The sequence below is a fragment of the Hippocampus bargibanti genome, linkage group LG14, assembly GCF_051943395.1.
Source record: "Hippocampus bargibanti isolate YZ-2025 linkage group LG14, ASM5194339v1, whole genome shotgun sequence".
NCBI classification, from domain to species: domain Eukaryota; kingdom Metazoa; phylum Chordata; class Actinopteri; order Syngnathiformes; family Syngnathidae; genus Hippocampus; species Hippocampus bargibanti.
Genome location: NC_142747.1, coordinates 15,070,917 through 15,094,204, shown reverse-complemented (window position 1 = coordinate 15,094,204; position 23,288 = coordinate 15,070,917). Strand labels below are relative to the sequence as shown.

General features: G+C 40.4%; 1 protein-coding gene across 8 annotated transcripts in view; it reads right to left on the bottom strand.

Annotated features, from left to right (window-relative positions):
* dock10 (dedicator of cytokinesis 10) overlaps window positions 1-20,989 on the bottom strand; it is a 61,158-nt gene extending 40,169 nt beyond the window's left edge. For 3 of the 8 annotated variants that reach the window (XM_089014602.1, XM_089014609.1, XM_089014603.1), the window contains exon 1: window positions 2,799-3,233. In XM_089014602.1, coding sequence (XP_088870728.1) covers window positions 2,799-2,957 — 159 coding nt within the window. In that variant the 5' untranslated portion in view covers window positions 2,958-3,233. Of the gene's footprint in view, window positions 1-2,798; window positions 3,238-20,765 lie in introns of those variants that run through there. The other 5 variants (XM_089014608.1, XM_089014605.1, XR_016117249.1 and 2 more) reach the window with 4 other exon arrangements.
* Window positions 20,990-23,288: the final 2,299 nt, after the last annotated feature.

Sequence of the window (23,288 nt, the reverse complement as noted above, 5' to 3'; positions counted from 1 at the left end):
GACAGCCAAGAATGGAAACATTGGACGGAGACCTAATATATATTCCTGGTGGTCTGTATCATTGTCAAGCATACAGTATTTATGACTGCCCTGCTCAATGAAGGAGGTGTCTGGAGATGTGTTTCAAGCAGAAGAGCGGAGGTACACAAGATGAATAGGGAGATGAGAGTCAAGGGGAAGTCAAGTGGCAGCTTAATTTTTGAAAAATTTGTTCCACAACTCAAAATATACTTTGCACAAGGGATTTAAATCACATTCAGAGGTTGCATGATTAGCCCATGATTTACTCCAGTAATAATCCTCTCTGACTGAAAGGTGTGAGGTTACATAACTAGTATCATCAGGTGTTTCTTTACAAGAAGCGCAATGTTGTTTTTAATTTGCTCATGATGGCAAACGGAAAAAATAAATAAATAAAATAATAACAAGCATTAACCCACAGATCAGCAAGTAAAATATACAATATGATAGCCTAAATTTAGTTGACAAAGTTTGATTTTGCTTGCTCATTGAAGCAAGCAGATTGATTTTGGTATTCCCCAGCATTTACTGATGAAGCCTCTGTCTTTATTGATGAGAAGCTTGAAAAAAAAGATTTAAAATAAAACTTTAAAATATATAATCTTTTTGGAAAAAAACAGATTGTTTAATCGATCCAAACACTTAGCCTGCTGGACAATTTAACAAGGGGATATAAGCTCTTTTAAAATGATTAAAAAATTGGCACATCAACACGACAATTTAAGAGAAAGGCAATGGCCTTTGCCAACCCCCTCAAGTCATGAAAATGGTGGCTTAGTTTTGACTCCTGTAATTTTATTTTGCCAAACACTGGAGGTGCCATTTGCCTTAAAAAATTAAAAACAACAAAAAACATCCAAAACTAATATTTTTACCTTTTACAAAGACAGCATACCGGAGATGCCCATGTTCTTTTGTTAGTGGAAGTCTTTGCTACACATGTAAATTAGTGCTTTGGTGAAAGGACATACAAGAATAACAATTCTAAAGCAAATATTCTCATCTATAAATTACATTTTCCAAGGTATTGCAAAAATAGTTAACATTTCCTTTTTTTTTTGTATACTTAGTGTTGAAATTACAAATAAAGACAATTACAAAAATTGTGGGGACTCATGTCAATTATTCATCCGATTTGCTGTTCATGTCTTAGACAGAATGGGGGTTCACCGCATTGATATGAAAATAATGTTGGGAACCATCGTAAAATGCTAAGTCAGTGTTCTTGCTACCTTCGAGTACAGCATAGTCACGATGAAAGACTCTCTAATCCTCTGATATGTTCCTGTCAAGAAAATTTGAAATTGTAGAAGTATAAAGCGTCTGCGATACTTTACCATAGAGACCAGAGAGGGTTTGCAAAGACATGAAAGGTTTATAGTGGGGAAACCAAGCAACAAGGGGAGAAACACAAGGAATGAGTGTAAAAATGACACTATGCCAAAACCTGAACATTTTTCCAGTGGGCTTGCAGAAACCTGGGTCTCGCTTGGGGTTAGAAGAAAATCAGGCCAACATTGATGGTTCCAGAGCTATACCCCACAGATGGCGGACATGCAGCATGACATTGGAAAATTCTTTAGGGACATTTAACTAATGCAATTCACTGATTACGAGACCTACTTACTGCATCATGTATCTATTTATTCAATCAGTTAAATCATCTTTTCTCCATATGTTGGGCAAAGAAGAGTTTTCCCACAGAAACCAAATTCCTAATGCATGACCCCCATACTCCACCCCACCCCCTTCCCATTTCCGTCCTCCCCATTATACCTCTCAGCTATGAGGGGCTATAACCGACACAGACATACAGCTAAAAAAACATACAGAATAGAACAAATATACAGTAATTTATTGTGGGGGTTATGTTTTAGAACGCCAAATGATGAAAGTAAAAATAAGTAAAGTAGCGAACATGCTGTTCGTTGTTTTTGTTTATGGTATTATGACCGGACCCACATTCCTCCTTACCTCTCCTATGTACTCATTAACATTCCAAATATGACTCAGTCTATCTCATACGTATTTTAGAAATCAATTGCCGTACTAATTATGCCATGATTACTTTGAGTCAGTGGTTCTTAATCTTGTTGGAGGCACCGAACCCCACCAGTTTCATATGCTTATTCAACGAATCGTTTCAAATGACTTATTTATTTCAATGACTGTGCCCACTAACTGCAGACTAGACTAAGGGGCGGACCTCTGCGGCGGAGAATACAGAGAACCCCTGAGACCGACTCACCGAACCCCCAGTGTTCGATCGAACTCAGTTTAAGAACCGCTGCTTTAAGTACATTAAATAAATTGACTTTGCATGATACGACCCAAAATATGCACAGAAGGTGCAGGTGGGACGCCGCCCTCATGCTGTTAAAACTATTACCTGTGATCTGAAAAAGTGGGTGACTTTAAAATACGGTGGTCTATTAAGTGATCTCAGAGTCAGCAATTGAGTGTTCTGCTGTACAATTGACACACATCACTGTTTCTCCTTTTGAGTTGAGTTGAGTGTTTAAAGGACTCAGATACTGACTCTGGCTTCATGATTTGTGAATATGCAGTAACAGTCCGTGTGCAAAAACGATCACTGCAATATATTCCAAAAATCCACAAGATTCAATTAGATATGTACGATTGAAAAATCCACGATTCAGTAAGACGTGAGAGGGATGACTGTACACTTGGTCACATTAATTCAGTCAATTAAGATCCTGTAAAGAAAAACACAGCTTGTGTCCCACCACACAGAGATGTGCATCAGTACTGGTTACCATGACAATGATGGTCAGAGGTGAGGTGGCGCTTGTGTAGCCTTCCAGGGTAGGTGTTGCAGCATCCACTGACGCTTGCTCCAGCCGTGAACACATGTAACCGCAGTCTGCCCCACCCACTGAGCGTAGAAGTAGGACCACACTGGCGGAACAGCCCATAATAATCCCCTTGATATCGACGACGAGAAGTGAGCAAGTGTCACCTGGTCCCGTGTCTATTCCTGGTCAACGCAGAAGATAGGAAAGTCCAATCGGAGCCGCTGGTCCAGCCAGTGGTGCTGTTCAAACCCTGTCAAGTACCGGAGGCTTCATCTACTTGAAGCTGCCTGCAATCTTTCTCTTTACAAGCTCCCACCACTGCCCTGCTCTGAATTTTGACTCGTCCTGAGGCTCTGACTGAAAATACACACAGCCAGCCTTAGCGATATTTCTCTCTATTCTCTCTATTCGCTCTCCCTCTCGCTCTCTCTCTCCCTCCATCTATTCCCCCCACACACAGTGCATCCGTGCACACAGTCCAGACTAGCCCTGCCCAGCTCAGTCAGATGAATACAATAAGCATCATATGTACAGAAGCAGCTGCTGCAGTACACTCGCACACACACACGCACACAATACCTGACTGTTATTCTGCTGCACTTTTGTAGATTATTCTCTCTCAATCCCACCACTCCTGCCAGTTTTCCTCCTGACTATGCTTATGCAGAAACCACTGGTAGTGCCGCAGTAATGTTGACACACCCTTTTTGCTGCAGACTTGTCTTGAAAAAAAATGTGCATAGATGGGACTTGGTGGTGTGTTTCTTTCTGTGATACAGAAAGCTTGTCCAATATGCTGCAGACTAAAGGCTCTGGCAAAATGAACAGAATATGAGGCTCCGGGGAGCTTGTTGCAGACTTGCAGAGTAGTGAGCAACAGAGCAGTGAGTGAAAATAAGGAGTGGGCGGCTTTACAGCTGACGCATGCAGCATGTGGACGACAGAATCCACAGAACAGTCCTGCTGTCTAATATTGCAAAGCAGAGTCTCTCATTTTTGTACTGTCTTTATTAAACCTGGTGTTGTCTTATTTGCAATGTGTTTTTTAAAATACTGTGGCTCAGTTCACACATTTAATTTGGTATCTTTGATGTCTGTTTTGAGGGTCTTGGAACAGATGAGGGCATTTACATGGAAAACACGTCTTTTAGGTTTGTCTGACATTCAGGTGAGTTAATGCATTGAGTCACCTTAGGGTTCTGCGGGAAAGAAACCATGATGCCTCAGGTTGCCAAAAAGCAATTTCTACATATCAAGTATGATTTGGCTATGTTATTTTCTGAAGACATGTTATCAAGCGACACAAGGCATATAGATTACACACGCTATCATGCTGTTCGCTCCCCACTGAGGTATCCATGGTGATCTCCTTAGGTCGTAATTAGTCAAAATAGATGTATGTCAAGTTGCCATTCGACACCCCACCCACCACCCACGTGAAACTCTCAGTATTATAGTGCTTTACAAATCTATAGATAAATAGCAGAACACACATCCATCCAACCACATGGAGACGAAAGCAAACAGACTTAAAAACGATTGCTTCCATTAATTATTCACAGAAGTTCAGTTATTGTGCGTAAAATCAAAGTCTATTTCTGAATCAAAGAGCGAGGAATTTAATTTTGTGTAACAAAGAAATCAAAGAGACACACCGTGGTCACTTTCTTGGCTTGCCAGAGGTCGCCTCTATCACCGGCCAAGCCGAATTTTTCATCCATTTCATAGCGCCATCATTTTCTGTTGGCTTAAAGCAGGGGTGTCAAACTCATTTTTTGCCATAGGCCACATTGATGTTATGGTTTCCTTAGAAACCATTAGAATATTTCATCTCCTCCACATACTACATCCACAAATTAATGAATGAATAGTTTACAAATCTGAAGTCAAGATTAATGACTCTTATTTTGGTTTACAAGGAACAATTGAACATTTTGGTTCGGACTCTGGCAAGCATCATGGCACTTGACAAGCTTGATTTGGTTTTGCGGGCCGAAAAGATTTGATGGGCCAGATTTGACCCCCGGGCCTGGACTTTGACCCCTGTACTCTGCAGTATATCAAGGTAAGGTAATGGCAATGGTTTGGCGACCATGACCATTTTATCTGAGAAAAATGTTTTCTATTTACAAATAAATCCCAAGCCACTATTCTTGATTTTATTGTATCTGAAGTGGGAATATTTACTGTGCAGTATTTACATAGCTGACAAAGTTAATATCATCAACCCGCCTACACACGCCGTGAAGACATCCAAGACAGACTCAGGTTTACTGTTCGAAACTGCACTGTTCTTAGAGCTGTCCTGCATGGTGGGGAATACAATCTTATAGTTTCCCAATACAAGAGTCCCCCTTGGCCAGTTGCTGTCGTGGGATATCAAATTGAACATTAAAACAGCATTCTGTAATCGGCCAGACAAGAAGTATGCTTTGCAGCCAAGTGGTCCTCTGTGCGAGGAGAGACAGGATACGTATTCAGCCAATAATCATTAGTCTAAAGTGAGACTTCAAATAGATGAAAGAAGAAACAACTAAGACTGCAGCGAACAATCATTCGGCCGAGTTAAGAAGCAAAATGAAAACGGTTGTTGGTTATGTTCCAATTTATCAAGGTGTCAATGCACATTCATGTCCTTTTAAATGCAAGCAAGAGACTTGAACCAAAAGTAGTGGTGGGTAACGAGGCCTGTATATCAAAATGAAACGATGACATAATCGGAGTATAATGGGCGGAGTGCTGCCATCAATTTGTGGAGCTTAATGTGTCCCAGCTGTGCTCTCCCTTCTGTCCCATGAAGACTGTCTGTGCATGCGTCGTCATCACGCATGTGGTCCAGCTATATACAAAAGAGATAAATCGAGGCCATTTCGCTGGCTTCAAAAGAGAACTTACATGGGTCTGATAAAACTCCTGGAGGCCGTCTCATAAGCAGTGAGTTAGGCTATAGTTAGGTTCCCTGTATAGCTGGCAGCGGACTAATGTGCTCCTTGATGTGGCGCAGAGCCCCGTTGAGTTTCGGCAGGGAAAACATTTGATGGTTTCCATGACGACCGACACAGGAAGAATGCTGTCACTTAAGGGCACAAGGTCGCAGAGAAAGACAGAGTGCACACAAAAGGTTAGTAAGCCTTTTCCTGATTTTGCTCTCTAATATATACGCACAGGTACAGAAATATACATGAAAAAAATATTTCAAAGAGAACCTATGGGCAGAAAAATGAAAATAACGGAGAAGGGTGAAGATAGCTACTGTACACATGCAGCACTACCTCATAAAGTTGTAAAATACAGAAAGAGATCCATTTTTTTAGAAGAATAGGCTCTAAACTGGCATACAAATTATTGCTGTAGCTATTGAGTATTTTCAGACTTGATTCTACTGATATAAATTGATTTTGCAGTCTTAACCTATTTACTGCCATTCCAGAATTTATTCGGGAATTGAAAAGCATGACGTGGAGCGCCATTCTCGAATGTGTTCGGGTTTTTCTTGCAGGGGTCCTGGTCAGACCTCTAGCAATGTTTTTCCCTTCCACAAGGGGGCAGTATTTTTCGGTCCATGTTAGCGCTTTGGTACAGCTTAATCTGTTTTTACATCGCTATATAAATCAATGTTTGTATTGTATTGTATTTTTTACAGTCGCCCCCATTTCAAGCTCAGATAACTCCAGATCCATGTAACTTAGGAATTCACTCTTTTTATCTGATAAAAGAGTGTCTAAGGTTTTTTTACGCTGAAATTAATGTTTATGTAGTCCTAAAACTCAATATTCTATGGGTCCTGCAATTTGAGTGCAAATGACAAAACCCTTGGCTCTGGAGTGGACACATTTTTGCACATCGTCTGGCAGTGAATAAGTTAAAACATACTAAATATGCATGTGAGGCACAGGGTTTATTTTTGTTCACTTGGGGGTTGCCATACTAATGTTATATTGTGGTATCGAGCATTGAGTGTGGATTGTAGGGCTTGCAAATGCACCATGATAGACCAAATTCAATGAGGTTGATACGTTAACTTGTTTGGTGAACATCGACGTGCTGTTGGGGTACACATTGCACGTCATCTTTTTCTTTGCTTTCGCCCTAGTTTGCTCTCATTGCTGCAATTTACAAATCTTGCTTTAAGTGTAAATTGAGTCATTTTAGTTATTAAATTATTTTTTAACAGCACTAAATTAGCATTAAACAAGGGGTCACGTGAAACAGCAGCTGTTCACAAGGCGGAGTTCTCATCTTTTTTCCGGCTGCCCTGTGTAATTGAGATGAGCTGTTCTCAGTAAAACCTTCGTGTGCTCTGCTGCACATCATCCTTACACAAACAGGAAGGCTTCTTCGTGAGTGCCAAACTGCTGCACTGGGCTACTTTCAAAATCGTTCAAATTAAATCAATGCAATCATGTATCCATTGTTTTTAATCTGATTAGTTTTTTAACAACCAACACTTGTCCACATGGTATACCGTGCAAAAAAATTATTAATACTGTATACTGAGATTGCACTTCACCATTGGAACAAAAATAAAAGAAATACAAATAGGTCACGACACATTGTAAAACACTATGAAGTACGCTGCCAAATGTTTCCCTATATTGTCAAGGAAACTTTGCAATTAACTGCCAATACTGGATTAAATATCCATTAGTGAACAGGATTATAGATAAAATCTCCCTGGCTTTCTTAAATCATGTGCCGATGGAGAATTCCTTACAATTTGGAGGAGATCCAAGGAGCACACCATCATTTTCGGATAGCCTGCATAAGCAGAGATCTGCACTCTACCGATTTGCATTTTACTATACTTCCCCACTCACTGTCAATCACAGAAAAGGCATATTATTTGAGTTTAAAAAAATGTTATTATTGGATGCATGTCTGTTCATGATTCTGGCTTCTGAAGTTAAGGAGGCAACAGGAAGACGTACGGTATCAATGCCATCTAGTGCTGTGAGCGAAACACAGCAGCTGAGCGAGCGTCCTCAACTCTCACCCATCTGCTGTGACTTTAAATCATAATTTGCAGGAGGCGTTTAGACACAGAGATACTATCTGCTTGCCTGGCCGCCTGTTGGTTTGGAAGAGGAAGCCATTCAAATTTCTTTAACCAAGACGTCAAATCCGGAGGAAAACTGGATGTTGATGAAAGAAGGGAGCAAGAGTTTGAGATGGTGTGGAGATTCGGGAAGAGCAAATGCTGGGAATGGGTGTGTGAGGAAGTAGGGGGGTATAACAAGCACCAAATTGTCAGATATTGAACAATTCTTGTAAAAATAAATTCAAGTTAATTTGTCAAACGTGTTCTATGTGCAACATATAGCACAGATGAAATGTTCTTCCTCTCGACCACGGGAGAGAGAGGTGCCGCCATTAACTGATCAGTTAACATAAAATACTAAAATAATTCTAAAAGCTTTCTAATGCCACCCTTACTCAAAGTTCACTGCCAATGTCAAGAAAATAAAGAGGATTGCAGGTTATGTTTTTTAAAACAATTATACTTTTCTTTCCGAAAAGCTCCTTACGATAGCTCAGTGGCGGACTGTCAAGGCCTGCAAAGCCTTCTCTGCTGGTCTAAAAAATATCTGAATCACGGACTGATGTTAATTATATTTTGTCCATGATTTTTTATGAAATAATGTCAAATTGTCTTTCAGCTTCCTTTCATTAATTTCCCCTGTTGTGCTGCTTCCAGATGTGCGTTTTTGTATTTAAGCATTTAACAAATCACATTTCAGCCATCATTTGTTGCCAGGCTCAGAAATCTACCTGGATGCCTTCACAACCAGTTCTGCGGACACTGGAGGATAAAAATTAGTGTAAATGAAACTGTTGCTTTAACCAATCAGATTTTGAGTTGGCAACCAAAAAGGGGTTCCAACCCCTTTTTAATTGAGCTGGTCAACATCAGAAATTTTGGGCTAGTCACTAGCCAATCATAGTTTGCGAAAACTGCTCTGATCACAACCTGCAAGTGACGAGAGCATACTGGCCAGAGCTATCACACTGTATCGTTAGCGAGCTGCATAAGCAAATATATTGTGCTGAATTAATGGCAGTTTTGTCAACCCACAATGGCTGAAGGAGAATAATTTGATTTGGTTGGAGATTTACTGTTAAAGCCATTTTCAAGACAGACTTTTCAAGAAAAAAAAATGGACATCATTAAGAAAGGTTGGTCAGTTATTTCTTGGTAATGGCAGCCTCTAGTGGACTTGTAGTAAATCACACTACACTTTTTTCAGTCCGAATTGATTCAGACTTAGCACTACTGACGGCCTAGCGATGAAATCCACGACCCGCCGCTGTGATAACTTAATGCTAACAACAGCATCCGTTTTACGGAAATGGCTTATATGACAATCCACTTTCCCCAACACAAAATGACTTAAACCACAGTAGACCGTTAAACCATAGAGAGTACACAAGAGATTTTATTTACCAAACATGCATGCACGCAATGGCAGTAGTCCCAGAGAGAGAAACAGAACCGGTGTCACATAAAGTTGCAGCCTCATTAATTCACTCTCCCACATGGCATCGCCCCCTGCTGCTCAAGCTTGGCCCGGACCTGCAGTTGTACTGTTCAAACATCTGAAAACAATGCATTTAATATACGCAATGAAATCCACCATTTCACAAATAGATGAGGCAGCTACATTTTCAGAGCGGGGTTGTCTGGTATCACAGATACACTGAATAGAAAAAAAATCAGTTTAAATGAGAAACGGGTTACTGCTTGTACTCAAGGGATTGGAACAACAGCAGCAGCAGCACCAGGCAACAAAGCCGCGGTTTAACATTGGTTTTCATGAGGCATTAATTAAAAGCAGGGAAAGCAAAGCAAGGTTCACTTCACTTTACTATGCTGATATTAAGCTGCTAATCAAAGCCCAACATTGCAATCTAATATCATGAGACCACAATTTCTCTCCGAGTGTTGCCAACTGTCCACTGTCTCGCTGCGATCAAACTTGAGCCAGTTACATAGTTGTAGCTTCTGTACTAGTTAAAAGATTGGGGGGCATGCAACCACCATGAAACAGGACTGCATTTGAGCAAAATCCAACTCAGAAAAGCCACAATCCTTCTTCCAGTTCCACCACATGTTAAAGCCGCTGTCACTCGGAAATTATCCCAAATGATTGCTGCTTCCTGTAACTCTGTCAGCTCCGAAGGTGTCCTCACCCTGAACTTTCTATATTAACCCCAAATCAACTCCGAGACATATTGCACTCGTAAATTCCACCAGAAATATTCACTCCAACCCTATGGATGTATTGAATGTACCAAAGGAGAAAAAATGAGGATATGGGGGTGGGTGGTACAAACAGTACAAACGGCTAAAGCAGATGCCCAGTACAAATTGAGTTGTTTTTTTGCTCCCTGGCTCTCGCTAAAATTTCATTGTGTACGCCAAATATTTGCCTGTGTAAATCTCCACAGGATTAAGTGAGAACATCTGAGCCACAGCCAATGAATAGGCCAAGAATGGAGCCATTACACACTTGGTGTGGGAAATTGTTTGAGAAGAAAATGGCTTCGAAGGTAAGTAGTAGTAGGAGCAGTAGTAATAGTAGTTGTAGCATCATCAATAAAAAAAAAATACAGTATTCGGTGTATAAGGCGCAACGGAGTATAAGGTGCACCCCCAACGAATGGTGTATTTTCAAATGTTTCTCCATATATAAGGCGCACCAGACTCAGGCGAACCGGACTATAAGGCGCACATTCAATGAATGAAAAAAAAAAATCATAAATATAATAATATATAAAACGGTTCCAAATAAATAAAAAGCACACCATAAAATAAAGCACACCACGTTATATGGCGCGTATAAGGTGCAGGGTCATCTTTTGAAGAAAATGAAGGTTTTTGGGTGCGCCTTATACAACGGAAATTATGGTAAATGGAAAATCATACTGAAAAAGGTCATGTGAAAAAATATTAAGAAAATATTTCATTCTTGTGTTGTTCAATCTTTTTTCTTTTCCCGCAAAGCGCAAAAACATGCACGGCAGGTTGATTGATCACCTAATGTTGTCCCGAGGTGTGGTTGTTCGTCTCTGTGTGCTCTGAGATTGGCTGGCAACCGGATCAAGGAAGCAAAAGTGAAAGCCCTCAATTGCAACGGGTTCATCAATCATTCTGTGTACGACACCTACACAAGCCGACATGGGAGCTCAGGCTAAATTTAAAACCAACATCAGGGGCCCACTGAGCACTCCTCTCTATCCCCGAGTTACCACGATAGAGCAAAGACGCCACTGCTGACGACTTTTCCACTTGTGTTTTCATTCTAATTATTTTGCCCAACTGAATCCCCTTCCTCCACGTTCATCTAAAACCCCCCAACCCCCACCATTTCCTGGATTTCAAACCTCGAGCCCTGTCGAGTTTCCGTTGCAGTTTTACTTCCAGCTAACCTTTACACTTTAAGACAAAAGTACAATCAAACACCATGTTATGATTTGCTGTGGTACCACATCATTTATAGTAATGTTGCCAGGACTGGGGGCCTCTTTTTGTGTCAGCCTGGGACAATTTGAAAGAGCTTGAGAAATCATTTCTGACCAACAATATTCAAGAAAAATAGATATACATTATTATTGTATATCTATTTTTCTAATGTATTACATTACAGTGAGCACATATGAGCATAATGGATGTGTTATGTACCCTAAAGCATTCATATATTGCATTAATGGGGACAGTGCAATTAACTCAGTTGCTGCCATTTCTGAATTTATTTGAGAATTGATTTTTCTTGGGGAGGTGCCGATAAAGCGCTGGTCAGACCTCTGGCAATGTTTTTCCCTACCATAAGTGGGCATAATTGGCCTTTTGTCCATGTTAGTGCTTTGTTACAGCTTCGGCTGTTGTTAAAGCACTATTTAAATCATTATGCATGAGTTGTATTTTGTACAGCCGCCCCCATTTCTTCCATCTCAGATAACCCCAGACCCATATAATTTGGGAATTAGCTCTTTTTTTCTGATGAAAGAAGATAGCCTATGGTTTCTTGCACTGAATTGGCGTTTTCATGTTTATTATGTTTGTTAAAGTAATTAGTAATAAGTGCCTTGCATGCTGGGTTAGAGAGGACAGTAATTTCATCTGTGCTGTATGTCATACATATTAGCATATTTGACAATAAAGCTGACTTTGAATTGAATGTTTATGTAGTCCTAAAACTCAATATTCTCTGGGTCTTGCAATTTGATTGAAAATGACAAAAACCCAGCTACTGGAGTGGACACATTTTTGCACATCGTCTGGCAGTGAACGAGTTAAGCAAGGCTACTGATGTCACTCATGAGGACACACCCTTTAAAGTAACCCCTCCAATATTACAGTCAAGAAACGGGGAGAACCAGAGACATTTTCTTTCAACCAATCAACAGTTTTTACAAAAACGGTACACAATGTTTCATTGACATTGCGGGTATTGTAACAAACTGAGCAATGAAGCGCAGAGACTGTTCACATCAGTCTGCTGTCCATTAGCCAATCAAGATGCAGGACACAATGCACTGTCACAAAATAAAATAAAAAGAACATCTGTGAAAGACTAACCATGTTTTATGATGACATACAAAGAGGGTTGTATATCAAGTTTTTATATCCATAAAGGTGCAGGGGAAAAGGGCCGCGTTACTGACGGAAAGTCACACTCATGTCCGACTCAGATTCACAGCCGAAAGGTTCGCAGCAAACTATCCCTGAGCATGCCCAAATGTGTATGGATGCTCAAGGGTGATGGCAATGGGGCGAAAGAAGGCGCTGAGGGGTCCGACAGTAATGGCAGTAGCATATTCAGGCCTCCTACTCTGGAATGCAGAGTGAGGCAGAGACACAACACTTCAATTCACACACAAGAGAGTCAGTAAACTATTCTTAGTGCAGATATGTGGAGTGGAACCAACGTCCCCCCTCTTCTCCACCCTCGGGCACGTGGAAAGACGTTTTATAGCCGAGTGGCATCCTTGAAGGCGGTGGCATCCTTGAAGGTTGAGGCTGGCTGTGACGCTTCCCGAGACAATGTGGCGAAAATTTAAAGTCGAGTCTGAAAACGGAGTAATTGGTGACTCATAGAAACTTCACTATGAAATCATATTTTTCTGTTAATCAGATGAAAATTGGTGAAGATAAGGTTAAATATTTGTGATCACATTTAGCCACGTTGTGCTTACAGGCACAGTGAAGCATCATGGAGCAGTCAAAACAGTGGCCCGATTCATAGACCAACAGCACAAGCTTTCTTTTTGTTTCCTCTTGCTCTTCTCTTTGCTTTTATTGCTCTGTCCTTTCTCTCTCACTCTTCTAGCTGCGTTTCTGAATGAGTCATTGAGAAGAAGACACACAGAAAGTTCTGGCCGTGCACGGTCCCACTGTGATCTAGCTAGCGCGGTCCAGTCTGCTGTTCAGTCAAAACTAACGTCAAAGAACTATTTATCTTGTTTGATTACTTTTTTGACTGTCTTGTCTACAAATGTGACGGTTAAAGAGCACAACACAAACGCGGGTGATGCGACAAGGCGTCCAAGTAACAAAAATTCAAACTGGAGTACGAGATGATCCAGGCTGAAACAAGAGTTTGAGTTGAACTCATTTACTGCCAGGCGTGGAAAAATGTGTCCACTCAAGTGCCAGGGTTTTTGTCATTGTCACTCGAATTCCAGGACCCACAAAATGTTGAGTTTTAGGACTACATAAACATTCAATGCAGCGTAAGAAACCTAAGACGCTCTTCTTTCATAAGAAAAAATCAGTTATTTCCTAAATTATTTGGGTCTAGAGTTATATAAGCTTGAAATGAGGGCAGCTGTCCAAAATTATGTCCAATATTCATGCCGTTCGGATTTGTAAAACACATTTTTCCTCAAATACATTGACGTTTTTGTGTGGTCATCAAATTACTGTAGTTCAAATAATCATTTGATTGATCGTTGCAGCACCAATTGGTGTCGTTGATCTCAACATATTGTGCAAGTGTACCTAATGAAGTGACGATCGAAGTGCCGTTCATTTGGCAAATGGGACAATAGCAACGGTGCATGGTCCTGAGAGACAATAAATCACACTGTTTGTACCCGTACGAGTACGCACTTGAGCTGACAAAGTGGACGGCAGCTGCCAAGCAATGCTCCAATGTGGCTCATGTCACGTTGGTGTTTACAACATTGCGAGAATATGTGCACGAGTGTAGACCACCAACACAATGACATTTCAATACTTTCAGATGCAATGTGAACCCTCAGGAAGCATGTTTTTGTCATCAGGTTGTACAAACATATGCAAGACTGGTTTTTCATTTTCCTTACTTATTATATATTCTTTTCCTTTGAGCTTTTCCCTTCAGGTGTCGCCACAGCAAATCAGTGTCCTCCACCTTCAGAGGTTTGATTCGCATGTTTGTTTTGGGCCAAGCTTTTACGTCGGATGCCCTTCCAGACACAACCCTCTGCATTTATCCGGGGTTGGGACCGGCACAATAAGACACTGGCTTGTGTCCTCTGGTGGCTACAGAACAAGCAACTCTATGAACTTAATGAAGATGAAGATCCTCGATAAAAAGGCAATGACAGCAAGGATAATAGTCATCGGCAACATTCAAATAAAGTAAAACTAACTACTCACCATTTGATGACAATGCTCTGATCGTACCGTGAAGTTATTATATACTTTCAGTAAGTCCTTAATGATTGAAACACAAATCATTCAGATGCTGATAAATTAAAAAAAAAACACACACACACACATTTGTATGGGATTTGATTTGGTCTGGATTTTACTGAGCATCCAAGACAGTTAGACCTGAACAATGCACTTCCATTTCCAGTCTATGATCATCCATCTATCCATTTTCTGGATTGATTGTCACCCAAAGGTGCATTGGGGCTTATCATTTTGTTTTTCTAGTTCTTTCTTTCCTTTCATCTTCCTTTCATAACTTTGCTGCTGTGAAATGTAAATTTCTCCACAGCGAGACTAATAAAGGAAAATCCCTTCCAATCAGCATTATAGTGAGTGAGTGAGTGAGAAGCATGATAAACCCGCAGTCGTCATAAGTCAATTTCCAGGATACATGGACGTCAGCGTACAATTCATCTTTGCTAACTCCGGTACCCTGCTGAGGGCTCATCATAAAAATGCAAAACAGAAAGCAACAATTCAATGTGATTGGCTTTCATTCTACGATGAAACAAAGATTTTTAATCCTCTTTTTTCCCCCTCCAAGGCTTTTGGTAAATTTCCTACATCTATCAAACATTTGCACAATGGATAGCAGAGATGCTAAAATGATGTGATCACTGCCCCCCGACCGTCTTTTATTTGTGAAACCAATTTACCATAGTTGTTCTATAATTTTGAAACAATCCGAGTTCAATCTTATTTTGACTTGACTGGTTCAGTACAAGCAGGAAACCACCCACATTTTTATTATGAAATGGATAAAATAAAATGACGTGAAAATATGAAAAGAAGAAGGTGCAGTTCTACAAAACGATAGCAAAGCCGACTGATTCGTAGTGAGTGACATGGGAGTACGCTGCACATACTGCACCACACAAAAGAGAAGAGATATGCAAAGAGTGATAGGAGTGTTTCCTGTTAGAATTCCATCTTAATTGACCTTCCTCTGTTGCTGTGGTAACAGCGGCCTGGCTACGCAAAAGGGTAGCTCGCTGTTAATATAAGCAGTTCCTCTCCTCAGAGGCAATTGATTTTCAGCAGTCATCAGTTTGTCGATTTCATAGGAGTCTTTCTTATTCTGTGTGTTTAAGTGGCGGGAGCGCATATGCACGCTGCTTTGTAGAACTTGGCAGGTCGCACGTCAAGCAAGATACAACACAGACAAGTCGACATGTCACCAAAAGAAAATAGTCGAGTTGACAGCAGAGACAACGAACGAATACGCTCCATTCCTGTCACCCTGGCACATCTATTCAAAATGCCACCCCCCACCTACTCTACCTCCCCAAGCATTGCTCACACCACGCCTGACACACATTATAGCTCCAGACAAACGGCGATGCTCACAAGAGGAAAAACACCCCAAGATTAACCAAAAGCAAGAAACCCCCTGCACCACCCACAAAAAAGGGAGAAAAAAAAACAACGCAAGTAGGATTTCCAAATGATTCCATTTGGAGGATCATAGAGCAGATGCTTAATAAATGGCACATCTTTCTTTCTGGCAAGGAGTAAAACAAGCGATTGGATAAATCTTTAAAAAAAGAGTGGGTGAGGCGGTATAAAGGCACATGTCGCGCAGATGTGACCTTTTTCTTTGTCACACGCTTCAAGTCATTGATAAAAAGTCTTAAAATATGGAGAAGGGAGAGGCTTTCAAGGTGATGTTTACATTTTCACACCAAAACGCACCGGACGAACAGATTTTTCAAGTTTCCCACGATTGACATAAGAGAATATTTGCAGTGGTCATTGACTCCAGAAATGTATGTTTGGGTGACTTAAAGGACAACCGACGTCTCCGGACAAATTGTATCCATAATTTGTAAAATGGCTTCTACTGAGAATATTTTACAAAGATTCCACTGCATATATCTATATTTTACGCATATATCTATATTTTACGTACTCGCGCTGAATATTCAGGAAATCTTGTTTTTGAGTTGGTGACGAGTCCGTACGTGATGTCACTAAAGGACCGCCCTTTACCGTAAAAAAGACGCATTGTAGCAGTCCTTCCATCACGTCAATGTATTTTGCTGTACTTGTTTGGTCTGGGGACCTCGTGTTGCACCCAAAAGCCGCCAGAAGGCCAGAAGAGGGCGTCCAAGCGCCATATAAGGAATTTATCAGCGTGTGGAAACGGAGGTGGCCATTTTGTGCCTCTTTTTTTGGGTGAGAGATTTTCCCCCAATGTTGCCTCAAAATGGCACAAATAAATTATTTAATCGATTGCAAACATGTATGCTTTCCTCTTCAGAACTATTTGAATCATATTCATCACTGGATGTGGAACAAGAAAGCATATTCTCTGAATCTGAAGCCACTGTTTTGATTCACTAGCAATGCAAGGCGTCTTGGCGTGACGTCACGAACTGGGGGCGGGACTTTCTTAAAATGCCCAATTCGCAGCTCATTTTTTTGCAGATTTTGGACACTTTAAGTCATTTTTATTGGTGTTTTGCATTTGACTAAAAATATCATACTGCGTGTTTTGGGTATTTTAGATGCTATAAAACGTTTTTCTGGTGTCAGTTAAAAAACAAAAAAGTGACGTCGGTTGTCCTTTAAGCTCCAGTCAAAGCGCTGAGTGGTTGCTTAACCATGTCAGTGAATGCAGCCAGTCAGATACAGTATATCAATACGTGATTGAGTGAACGTTGAAACAAAAGCCTTCATATTATAATGCTTTGATATGTCTGTGTAAGCTCTCAGTCGTACAGGAGTGGTCCATCGATGAGAAGGTTTCTTCAGCCGTCATCTGTACAAAAGTGAAGGTTTCGAAACCTTCACTTTTGTACAGATGACGGCTGAAGAAACCTTCTCATCAATGCTTTGATATGTAAAAAGAGGGAAACATATTCCTCATATTGTTCACATTCGTCTTTAACTCATTCACTGTCATTCCCAAATTTATTCAGGAATTGAAAAGCATGACGTGGAACGCCATTCCCGAATTTGTTCGGCTTGAGAGGGTGCTGATAAAGTGCTGGTCGGACCTCTGGCAATGTTTTTCCCTTCCACGAGGGGACAACATTTGCCTTTTGTCCATGTTAGTGCTTTGTTCCAGCTTCAGCTGTTGTTAAAGCTCTACATAAATCAATATGTATGTATTGTATTTCGTACAGTCACCCCCATTTAAAGCTCTGATAATTCCAGACCCATATAATTTTGGAATAAACATTTTTTTTTTTTTACGAAAGAAGAGAGTCTAAGGTTTCTTATGCTGAATTGAATGTTTATGTAGTCCGAAAAGTCAATATTCTGTGGGTCCTGCAATATGAGTGAAAATGACAAAAACCCTGGCCCTGGAGCGGACACACATTTTGCACATGGTTTGGCAATGAATGAATTAGATGCCTTGTTTTGTTTTTATTCCTCACTCTTAGTGTCCAGTCTTTTCTGAGACAGCAAAAACTCAACACAATCTATTGGCAGGTTGACCTACATGTTGTTCAAATGTAAAAGTTTTTTTTCACCACACATTGAAAAAAAATCAAAATGTTGGCAGTCCATGATCGCATATGTTGTGCTTATTTTAAGATCTTCATAATGTTATGTTCTGTAACGATCTAAGCACCAGTCCATCCCAAAAAAGTGGATAATCTTCTTTCAAAGTAAATATAAAAGAAAACCTGTTTTGAGGTTGTTCATTGTTTTTGTAAATCTGCAGAGGATATGGGGTTGTTTCAGCAAAACACTGTTTTTTTACAACATGTTGGCATTTCTCTCCCTCACAATCGATGTGACAAGTTCACATTCACTGCCTAATCTTTATCTTCTCCTCAAAAGTGATTCACAACACCATCATCCCTGTTTTGATATTGGTTCCAGGTAATGAGGAAAGGCTCATCTTAAACACTTCACTTTGCTGGTTACATTCAGTTTTTTCTTGATGTCAACTTGTTTGAACAAACTTTCATCATTCAACAGAAAATTCACCTTTTACTGGTTGGGACCATGGGGAGATCAACAATGACAAACCTGTGGAGTGAGAGGACCCGTGGCCATTTTGTTGCATGCATCACATAACAGGGTCTCAATTGTGACAGCTCAAATGGAGAAAGGGCTTATCGGATGGACTGCAAGGGCAGGCATATGGTTGAGGTGGTTAGTGTGGCTGGCATTCAACAAAACAACATGTCATGTGGTTGCTGCGAGCAGGCTGCACTGGCCGCGAGGATGACACGGACGGATATATGTTTTGTTTTACTGGTGAGAGTCATAATAAACAGCTTGCAGAGGATGACAGAAACGTGGTGGATTTGTGTGCCAAAGTCATGCACTCCGGTGTTCATGTTTGAAGGAGAGCTTGCGTCGGATCTCATTAGCTTGTGCGGTCGGTTGGTTCGTGTCAATTGAGATATTTGTACGAGGGATCAGACTGCAGCCAGAGAAAACCACAAAAGACCACCACTATGACTCGAAATATTACAAAGTGGGTGGTCTGCCAATAAAAAGGAGTTATAAAGTATTCACTGCCTTCACAGATTTCCTCTCTTAACGTGACGCCAGTGAAAATACCAACGGACCATAAAACGTTCCAAAAATTAGCAAATGATTAGAAACGAAAGTGAGAGAAGGGCTCGTCAATGAGAGTGGCAATGAGAGGCTCATGCTTCATTGAATGTTACGCCAGAGGGCCTGAATCTGCTGACCTGGTTTCTTTCACAAACGGCCATGCATTACCCCACTGACAAAAACATCTACGCAAACCCGCACATAAGGTCCGTTGACATTTTACACGCCCGGTTAATCGTAGCTTGTCCGGTGTCACACCAGCACAGTCAGGCAAATGTTTAATCCAGATTCCCGAGCTACATTTCTGGATACTCCTGACAACATGATTTTCAGTCCACTACAAAATTTTGGATAAAGCACAAGTTAGCTTAATTTGCATGTTCTTCCTTTTCAGAAGTAAACACACTCAACACAGCTCTGTAGACTCATTTCTGGAGTCACCGCTGCTTATTACTGCTTCTGGCACTGCTTCAAATTTGTTTTATTTCCCCCTGGTACTCTGGTCAGAATCAAGTCACTGGCAGAGAATCTCTGTAAGTAATGTTGGTAATTATGCCAATTATCCCCATTATTGCATAGCAGTGAGGCACGAGTGCCAAACTGATTGTTAACAGGCACATTTTGTCTTTTAAATTAAGCAAAATGAATCCGAATTAGAATCGGAAAACCTTTATTCGTCCCACAATGGGGAAATTTGTAATGTGATGTGTCCTTCATGTGTACATCCAATAAATACAATATACTCTTCAGTGTCATGATCTGCATAAAATACTTTTTTTCTAATTTTAAATGAGGAATATTGTACTACTGTTTTTATACATTATTTCTTGGGTGGAACGCTAAACTGAAAATATTTAGAAATCTCTGGGGAAAAAAAATAATAAATTGAACGTCCACTCTTGTATGGCAATCAATTGTGCACTCTGCTGAGCTGTCCTACTGACACACTGACACAACAGTGAGGAGAATAAAGAGTAGAACAGCGTAGAGTGACCTTTCTGTATGGAAATCTCAAGAACAGACACACTCAGACCTAGAATGGGAGGGGGGAAATTGCTTCTCATGCAAATCGTAACACGACTTTGTATATTATATTGTGTTTTTTTTAATCAGATGAGATTACCCCTCCTCCCATCCATGTCATGACAGTCTCCTTGCTATGACCCGCGACACACCCACTGGATCCTACCTTCCTCATAAAATACATATATTCACATCTAGGCGGGGGGGGGGGGGGGGGGGGGGTTGTAAATATAGCTCATTGGTTGCTCCGTGCTTACCCTGCCTTATGCCTTCCTCCATTTTCCAGATGTTACCCACTCACCTCAAGCTACTATTTATTTCATTCATCCTGAAGCACATCCTGACCACCATACTATGTGTTCAGTCACATGGCAATCCCCATTGTACACGTTAATTTAGAAAAAAAAATGTTAGTGCGTATCCCATCCACACCCCTCGCGGATGCAAATAAAGACGAGGCATTGCTGCACGGGTGCCTGCACTGCATTGAAAGATGCCAGACGAATGTCAATGGCAGCTCCCGCACAGCTGGATGGAGGGCAATGCTCTGCAGAGGATTCAAACTCACGCCCTCGAAATAACCGCCATTTAAGATTTCCGGTCATTAAAGTGGGTACACGAGCATTAATTACATTTTATCTTTTTTAACGACCCTGTGACAATTCACACCGGCTTTTATTACTCACCGCTGCTGCAGAGTGTCTGACAGCGTTGCAAGCGGTCTGCCGTATCTCCGCCGCGCTCCCGGGCTTCAGCAGGTTTTTGGTGAATCTCCGGGTCGATTCGGACGCCATATCGTCATCTGATCGGCAGTGAGGATCCGTACAGTCCGGTGAAACGTGCCACAGTCCGACCTGCTCGTCCTCACTGCCAACATGAGCAGACAGAGCCTACTGTTTACGCACAGACCGTAGTATTCACGCTGGGGAAACAGCGGAAAGATGGACAATGGAAAGAAGCACTTCTATGTTTTAATTTCAGAATAAAACACGACACTGACAGTACCGTTACGTCTACATGCGATTGATTCATTAAACTCTTATTTTGTTGGGATCACCGGATACGCATCGTATCCTAATTTTGTAACTATGCATAAAACGGAAAGGTAATTTTCATTATCATCTATTCAAACAAATTGCATATACCACTGAAGTAATCGTGGACGAACAATTTTAAATGCTGAGGCATTAAATGCGTTTAAGACATAAATATAATATTGCATTTAAGAGTCCTCTGGAGTCCAAATGACCACCAATGCAAAAATCAAATGATAACAATTACAACAGGAGTCCACAGCGACGTGTTCTGGCATCGAATGCTTAGAAATATAGAATTATCTGATTTTAAAAAGCAAATTAAAGAGACTGGAGAGCATGCATCGCACTATTGGCGACGATATTTTTTTATAGTAACGTTAATTGTATGTTATATTGTGTCTAAAAAAACAAAAGCAGTGTTGTCCCGACCCCTAGTGTTCAACAATTGCACTGCAGTATGAGATGCGACTATTTTGACTGAACGCAATTGCTTTCAATGTAAACCATTAAGAGAACTTGCAAATTCTGTTGATGAGAAAGCGAAAATGATTCGCTGGCATGGAAAATTTAGCTTACTTTGGGTGGACATGTGGTTCGAGGGCTCCATGTGGAAAAACAACAACGCATCAACAAAGGGTGCTCTCTTTTTGTCGGAGTACAGTAACGGGTGACAGGTATTGTTGTCATTGTTATGATTTTTGCTGTTGTTATACCATATTTGATCTTTGGGTGGCAATATCATACTGTGCAATGTTTGTAATGTTGGAGTCGCTTCAAAAATTACAGCACTAATCTGCTGCTAAATGTTAATCGAGACATTTCAAGGGACCGACATTCACGTTTTCATTGGTAACTTTACCCACGGTGGGAAATGTAACTACAAAAATGCAAAATCGAGAAAAATCTGCGGATTATAGGAACTGATATGTCAAATGTTCATGGTTTTAGTTAAAAAAAACGCACTCCCCAAAAATCGACAGAAAATATGCTAAAATAAGCGCAATTATTGAACAGCAAACGTTGCAAGGGAACCCCATAATTGTTAGTTGTGACTATAATAACAACGGTTTTCTGACTATTCTTAACCCTGCTGCCTTGAATCGTGACCTTAAGGACAAAACATATTTAGAGCCAATTACCAATGAATAGGAAAGAAAAATCACAATTTGCATCCAGGAATCATTTTTTTTCACTCACTGGCTACATTTACAGCTGTGACATACAACTGCACTGCATTGTACAAATCCACTTTGGCTAAACAAATGACAACTATAGTTGTCATTTGTTTATAAACAGGCAAACAAAAAAAGACTAATAACTAATGTGATTTCTTCTTGGTGAACATTAAAACGATTAGTGTTTTTTTTTTCCTTCTCTCTTTCTATTCTGGAATTTTTTTGTGTCACAATTAGCTGACAGTTAAGTATCCTACATATTTTTCCACCTGACATCTGCCGGCTAATTACCCCCTTACTAGTGCCAGGCAAAATTCAATTAGATTTTTTTGTTTATTTATTTATTTTTGGAAACACTTAATAATTTTGTCAGACATTTAGCAGGCTCATCCCAGAGAGTTAGACTGAGGTAGCCAGATGAATGGGCATAGATAAGAATGCACAAAAGAGCATACAAGAAGTCATCAAATCGGCATATAAATTGGTGTTGTACAATGATTTAAGAAGCAGGGAGATATGCACTCATAAGGATATCAAAAGACAGCGACTGATAGGCACTGAGAAAGTAAATCCATAAAACATATGGAGAGCAGCACCTTGGAACATATGTGCCCCCAACTGTGGAGGACAAGTGAAAGTCGTGGGAAAGTTGAGGCATATGTTCTAAAGCACTTCGCCAAGAAAACAATACTAGGAAGCAGCTAAATAATTTGTGCCCACAGTAAATAATCCAAAAGCAACAACTTCTAATTTGGATGTTTTGGTGTTTATCAAAAAAATCTTCCAACTCTTTTTCATAGAATATCTATATGAAACCTTTAAAGGACAACCGACGTCACTTTTTTGTTTCTTAACTGGTATCAAAAAAAACTTTTATAGCATCTAAAATACCCAAAACACACAGTATGATATTTTTAGTCAAATGCAAAACACCAATAAAAATGAGTTAGTGTCCAAAATCTGCAAAAAAATGGGCTGCGAATTGGGCATTTTCAGA